The following is a 6,960-nucleotide window of genomic DNA, read 5'->3' as shown; positions in this document are numbered from 1 at the left end:
CGCTCCGCCGGCGGCGCAGCCCTGCCCCCTCCTGCCGGCGGGCGAAACTGCAGCGGACACCGAGGGGCGAGAAACCGGGGCGGTGGTGGCTTGCAGTGAAGTGGAGGTAGCTAGTTTTCAGGTGCTGGGCAGCCAGCACGGCGGTGCAGTGGGGTACCTTGCGAGGCTGCCGGGAGCAAGGGGATGCTTCAGTTACGAAAGTCGTCGTTTGGCAACAAAGGTGCTGATGCGTGCAGAATGCTAAGTTGTTTATCTCTTTATATATCGCTATTTTGTAAAGGAAAGTTAAGCATGTAGACTAATCTAGTGGTTTGTTGCCCTTCCAGACGCAGCTGGCAGTTGATTAACATTGTCTCTTCACTGCGTTTGTTCTTCTCGAAGGAAATTCCAGTGATTCAGAAGAAGACGACCAGAGTACCAGCAGCATAGAAAATCAGGCCATCCCAAACTCTCACAGGGTGCCAGATTCCAAGTCGCATCCACCACACATCAAAATAGATATCATCAGGAAAGTGCAAGCCAAAAATACGCAGCGCTATAAAGTGGAATATGATTCGCAGAGTACGGATACACTGAACTTCTCTTCTGAATCCAAACAAGAGACTGAATACGTAAGTACTTTTGTAAATGGAAAGGCATTTCCTAGCGTGTGAGTGTGCGTGTGCATGTGTATGTTGTGCATACGACAAGATAAATAAATAAACTAAATAACTAAATGGTGGTAATTGTTGTAGCCATTTAGGGCATTCTGGCTGTTTAACTAGTGGAACTACTGGATCTGCAAATGCAATCAGCAGACCAAGCAGATCACGTTCAGAAAACACGGAGGCCTAATGCAATGGCGTTTACATTGATACAAGTATGATTTTCATTAAGTCATTTCTTAGAGATCGAAAGTTCTTGTTCCCCCCTGTAATTATCACACATTTGTGTGAGTGGATTTGGGACAGGTTTAATAGTGTCGTAATTAAATTTGGTTGCAAACAGCATTATTGGGTTGCAATAATGGAAAAAAGATGTTTCACATTCAGTGTAGTGACACTGTGTTCACACTCCACAGCACAAATCAAGGGAGATAAACTTAGGCTGCGTTCAGGATTAGGATCTTGACTGATCAGTCATTGTTTGCATGACATGCTGAACATCGCCCCCACTTGCAGTCGTCATGTGGTGCTGCTGCCTAAATGCAAAGTCTCCCGGGCACGTGAGCTGCCATTGCTTCCTACTGACTGTGCCCAGTGGATTTGCAGGGCAGCCGGAGTGTGGTGAATCTGAGGGGAGAATAATTCCTCTTCCTGGACATCCTGGCTGATAACCTAGTGTTTATCCTTGTGCCTGTGCCAGATGGCCTAAAAAATATGTCTGGATATACTTTGGAGTTTCATCAAAACAGTTGTGGTGAAACCAGACATGGCTTCCTATCTGCAAAAGGTTTTGAAACCTGTATGAGGTGGAAAGTTGTGTCTGAAGAGAGTGTGGCCTCCAAGTTAACACAGCAAGGGTGGTGAAGCTGCATGTTTAGTTTGTCACTGATGTCTAGCCATCTAGCAAAAACACTTCAGTGTCTGCCTTCCAGTGTGTCCTCTTCCCAAAAACGTGAGGTAAACTGCCTACAGTAAAAGAATGAACTTTGGTAGCTCTGAGGAAATAGGGTCCTGGTCTTAACTAGGATGAACATTTCACTTACATGGTAGTTGGGCCCCATGAGCAAAGGCGCACTGACTTACCAAGGCTGCTGGTGTCTGTAAGAACCAGAAATAAGTCCATCGGGGACAGGTGCTTTTGTCAGCCAATGCCCTTCTAGCTGTGTCTGCATGTTAGCTTTTGATATTGATCTCTCTGACTTTGGAAGCCTGCTTCAAAATGAGAATTAAAAAAAAGCTGTTGGTCTTTTTGTAGGCCTAACTCGGGACCAAATCTTTGAACGTGTGTGATTTGCAGTCAGCGTGTCTGAGCAGTTTTGGTTTTTTAAGGAACTGCCAATAAGAGCAGCAATTTAAAATGCATGTTTAGAGCTTGTGAGATTGATACTGAAAGAAAACATATGAAAGCAGCAAGGAAGGTCTTTGCTAACCAAAAAAAAAAATTTTAAACTCCAGTAGAACTGTGGAGTCTGTATGCTTTCAGACACGCACATGAAAGGCACTTTACATGAGCAAACTATTAATATTACCACTTGAAAGTTTAAATGTCATTACTTCACTAATTAAAAATTGCACCAAATGCATCTTTGTGTTGATACAGCAACTTAAACATTTTAAACCCATGCAACCATGCAAAGGAATTTTTTTGGGTCTCTGCTGAAGAAGTGGGCTGCTGGACTGAGTCAGTAATGTGCCCAGACAGGAGTGTAGCTAAGCACAGAGTTTGTAGGCTGCAACTCTTGAATCCCGATCCCACTGCTGACACTGACTGCCTTCTTGGCCTCTGGCAAAATGTGAACTCCTCCGCCTCTGGTTTTCTGACTGTGGAGTGGGGCTCGTAATGCTTTACTCCCTATCCTGAGGGGCTGCAGTAAGAAATAATTAGTTGGTGGTTGAGACATGCTCTTAAAAGTGCTTCTGGAAGTTCTTTTTGGCTCATTGTCCTAGAGCTAATCCTCACTACATTGTTGTCAGCCTTTTGCACATGGAGAAAGTGAGGCAAAAAGTGACATACTTATCTAATGAGAATGTTGTGTGCAACCATTCCTTTGCATGACTGCATTCATTTGGTCCAGTTGAAATTGGGAATTGTTGTCCAAAGTTGCAGTATTTTTATATATATGTATACATTATGCCAAACTACTTCTTTTCAATTAAATCCATTTCATTTAAGCTCTCAAATCCAGCAGAATCACAAAAATCAAATGGCATTAGGGAAAATCTACCAAGTGGTGTATTTCCAGTTGCCTACCTTCTTCTTTTCCCACTTGGTGCAAGGCCAGCTTTTCCAAACCTAAGTTACGTTATATGTGATTGATTTACATACTGGTTAAGCCTTCCTGTAGGTATATGTGGCTGTGATTTCAACTGGAAACGCCAGTCTGTGCCTCAGCATAGCACAGGGCCTTCAGTGTTTAGAAATTGGTTTGTCCTGAATTGAAGCAGAAAGTCAGAATTTTATCTGTGAATGGTCTGCCTTTTGACATATCCAGCCATCCCTTTGTTTTAATGGATTTGTTTGGGTTTGTGCTTCTTGCCCTGTAAAGATTTATTAACTCTCGTGTGAAAGACAGCATTTGGGAATGAAGTTTCATCTGTGTTTTCTAAAACATGCTCGTTAACAGGGTCCCTGTCGTAGAGAAATGGAAGACACTTTAAACCACCTAAAGATCCTGAATGTCTTGAGTCCCAGGGGTTTTCATATTCCAAATTGTGACAAGAAGGGGTTCTACAAGAAAAAGCAAGTAAGTACAGAGTCTTGATCACTTCAATGAATGCACTTCACCTTTTCTGCATCTTTGCTGAAGGATCTTGCCAGCAAGGTGCATTATGTATCATTTTACAGGGGAACTAGTTCATTTCCAGTTTTAGGACCTGATCTGATAGTGCTGAACCTTGTCAAGTGGGGACAGTGTTTTTATTTTTTTTTGGTCATGACAACAGATTCATTTGAGAAACTTCATACCTAATCACACATGGGTTGGCTGGTGTCCTAGATACTAAAGCCCTCTGGTTTAAAAAAAGCAGTGCCTCTGTAATAACCCACAGAGCTAAATGTTGCAGTCACCATATGACTGCAATAGATCAATGCTTTGAATTGTAAATAGCTGCTTGAGAGTTCCTAGAAGAACTGCACTGGATCATATTACAAAAAGCAAGTTGAAAAAGGCATGTATCTGTCCTTTATGTGCCACACAGATCACTTCCAAAATCCAGGTCGTGTTATCGTGAAAGTGATATATCTAGGAGTTACTCTGCAGCAAGGATGGCTTCTCAGCCCTCTTTGGTTCTGGGGTTGTGACCTTTCTTGACAAATGCAGACCTGAACTGCAGGTATTTATGCTTTAGTTGTGTCGGGTTGAGCTACGGCAGCATTCTCCATTCAGTGTTGCCCTTGAAGCTCATTCAGGAACTTGGGGAAGTATAAGACGTGCCAGGTTCTTTGCTTAGTGTGCATATCCCATCTAATTCCAGTGTTTAGTTAGTGACCTGCGTCCAAATATGTTTCTTGGTATAATTCCAAAATTTCCTGAATTCAAAATTTCTTTAAGATTTTCCTCAAGGCAAACCCTCTGTAAGGACAGATTTTGTTTGTGGACCATCTTGTCTCTCCCATTTGGGTTTACACGAGTCAGCCTCTCTATCTCTGGTAACCAAAGGAGCGGCTGACTCTGTGTTACTAGCTAATGCAGTTCATTGGTTGGAAGTGAGAGGCCAAACTCCGACCAGGCAACCTTATTTTAGGAATGGTATCTTTCCATTTTTTGGCTTCCAGCTTTCTTAGAAACAGTCTTTCCCTTTCAGGTATTCCCTGGAGCTCTGCATTAAGCTGGCAGTGTCAGGTGGGGTGTTTGCAATAGGGGTGAGGTTTCCAGCCTTCCTTTCTGCCATCAGCCCAGCGTTGACTGTGGTGTTTGACCTTCGGTGCATGCTGCTGAGCTTGTCTACGCTCCCCAGCTTTTCCCGAGCAGGTGGTGGCAACTCCCAAGCAGGGACAGAGTTTCTTTTTGTTGTCTGGAGTTTTGAGAAGCCTGTGTCATTCATGTCCCACTGCGTGTAAACTAGCAGAGAGCAATGCTCACGTCTCGGTCTGCGTTTGTTCAGAAAATACGTGGGACTGCTATGTGGAGTGAGGCTAGGACTGTGTTTTGTGCCTGTGCCATAAAAGCATTTGCTTAGCTACTCTAGAACAGCACATCATTTAACTGCGTTCGAGGCACACAAGCATACTGTAGTCCTTTTCCTTCTCTAGGTATTACAGGAGACCGCAGATTGGTATTTACTTTGTTCAGTAGATCTTCCTTTCATCTGTCGTCAGACTCTGAGGTTTTTGCTTCATCAGCAAAAAGGTGGTGGTTTGCACACAGTCTCTGGCATGTGTATGTAGTAAATCAGATCCACAGTAAGCACGTATTAAAGTGCCTTACTTTAAAGGGTGACTGTACTTTAAAGTGCAGTCATAGTTCTGCCACTGAGGCAGAAAAAAAGGAAATGCAGAGGAAAAATAATAGGAAAGACAGATAATACACTTACCTAGTCTTTTGTCCTAGAAGTTGATTTATGAGAATAAGGTGTTGGTACAGACCAAAGACACGCTTCTGCCCTCTGTGTAGTGTCTGTGCTGCCTGGAGACTTTCAAACTGCTTTAGGAAAGGTTCCTGCGCTATGTGCAACAGCCCGTCCAGTCAGCAAACGTCGAGGATGAAGGGGCACTTTCATACCTGGCCAGCCTTGTCAAGCGCTGTGCCAATTTACACAGGTCCAGTAGTTTCAATGGTAGTTCGAGACAACTCGGGATCTTGTAGGAGATACCCACAATTGGAGCGCATGTGAGTAAATATTCTACATGAAATGCAGTTGGAGTGCTTCTCCTGTAAATAAACCTCAATCAACCCTGGGAACAGGCCTTCATAGGTCGAGCTTATAGAGGCAGGCTGCTTCTCACACAAACAACGTACAAACCAAAAATAATGTATTTGAGTTGCCCTTGTAGAATTAACTCTAGAAAAAAGCATCAGTTTGAGAAGTGAGTGAGTGCTGTCCAGACTGAATTCACTGTCCACAAGGCAATGCAACAATTGTGTTTGTTCGGTTTTCTCTTTGGAGCGTCAACATGTAGGTCTGATATTTTAGGCACCGTGAACAGGTGTCTAATCTCATTAACAGAATGCTGGGCTATTTTATTAATTTCCTTCATTGCTGCTATTATTAGCAGCATTCAATCTGTAATTCAATTATATTCTGTTGTGACAACAAAATTGAGAATAATACATTAGGAAATAGACAGTAAATCCATCAAAAAATGAGTGTGAACTAGGCCTTTTTAATTCCAGAAACAGCTGCCAAAACCACTGCCTAGGATGATAACGTAGATAGGTGTGTGGTGGTAGGAATCTGATAAATTATGATCACCCTGGAAACCGTTAAAACTCATTCAGGAGGCACTTCACGTGTTAGTTTATTCTGCCTTCCTGGTCACCTGCTCTTCCAGTCAAGTTGAAAGCAGTTACTTTTCAAGACATTTCTGGATATTTAGAAATTGACTTTTCAGGAACAACCATAGGGAGTAATTTGCATATGTGAAACAATTTTAAGAACATAAATTTATGTGTCAAGGTATAACATGAAAAATATTTCACACCTTGTGCTTATATATAAACTTTTTTAAAATTGGGCCTATTAAAATTTAGAATTCTTTGTCTTAATAAATCATACATGTAAGGTTGTACTGTTCAACTGTGGTATATAGGTATATTTGTGTGGAATAGGTTGATACAGGCACTTTTCTGCCTCAAGCATGGAAAAAAAGGTTTTGATGAAATTAGAATTATTATATGGGGCAATTACTAGAATTGCCCCATATTTGTGTACCGGAGCCAGATACTCACCTAAATGTGAGCTGGCATCGTTCCACTGAAAACAGAGCTGGGCTTGGCGGGAGCCAAAACGGCCCGAGGTATATATCAATGCTGTCTGCAGTCTGTTCCGGGAGACCACAGTTGTAGCTCCACGGAGACCTCTGGGCTGACCAGGAATTCAGTGGGATACCATATGCTTTGCTGTGCCCCACGAATGCCTCTGCGGCACTTCTTTGTGGAAGGGAGAGGGGCAGGTGGCATGGGAGCTGGCAGCTGGTGTTTCTATCAGAAGTAATTACTGGCTCCACCACTTGGGCAGTTTTCCAGCTTTTTGGACTTCTGAAGTCATACAGAAGAGCCGGGCAGAGCCTTGAAATGTATGTGGAGTACAAAATTCAGAAGAACGGATTTCCCCCCCCCCCCCCCCCGACCACCCACCCACTCTTTGCGCGCACTAA

General features: G+C 43.0%; 1 protein-coding gene across 1 annotated transcript in view; it reads left to right on the top strand.

Moving 5' to 3' along the window:
- The window catches only part of IGFBP3 (insulin like growth factor binding protein 3), a gene marked incomplete at its 5' end in the record, with an annotated part of 13,864 nt that overhangs the window by 3,473 nt on the left and 3,431 nt on the right, over positions 1 to 6,960 (top strand). Inside the window, 2 exons of the mRNA XM_009285350.1 lie at positions 382 to 611; positions 3,269 to 3,388. Coding sequence (XP_009283625.1) covers positions 382 to 611; positions 3,269 to 3,388 — 350 coding nt within the window. The remainder of the gene's footprint in view (positions 1 to 381; positions 612 to 3,268; positions 3,389 to 6,960) is intronic.

The sequence above is a fragment of the Aptenodytes forsteri genome, unplaced genomic scaffold, assembly GCF_000699145.1.
Source record: "Aptenodytes forsteri isolate BGI_AS27 unplaced genomic scaffold, ASM69914v1 Scaffold44, whole genome shotgun sequence".
In the NCBI taxonomy this organism is placed as follows: Eukaryota; Metazoa; Chordata; class Aves; order Sphenisciformes; family Spheniscidae; genus Aptenodytes; species Aptenodytes forsteri.
Note: the sequence above shows the minus strand (reverse complement) of the source record. Positions and strands in the feature narration are given on the sequence as shown.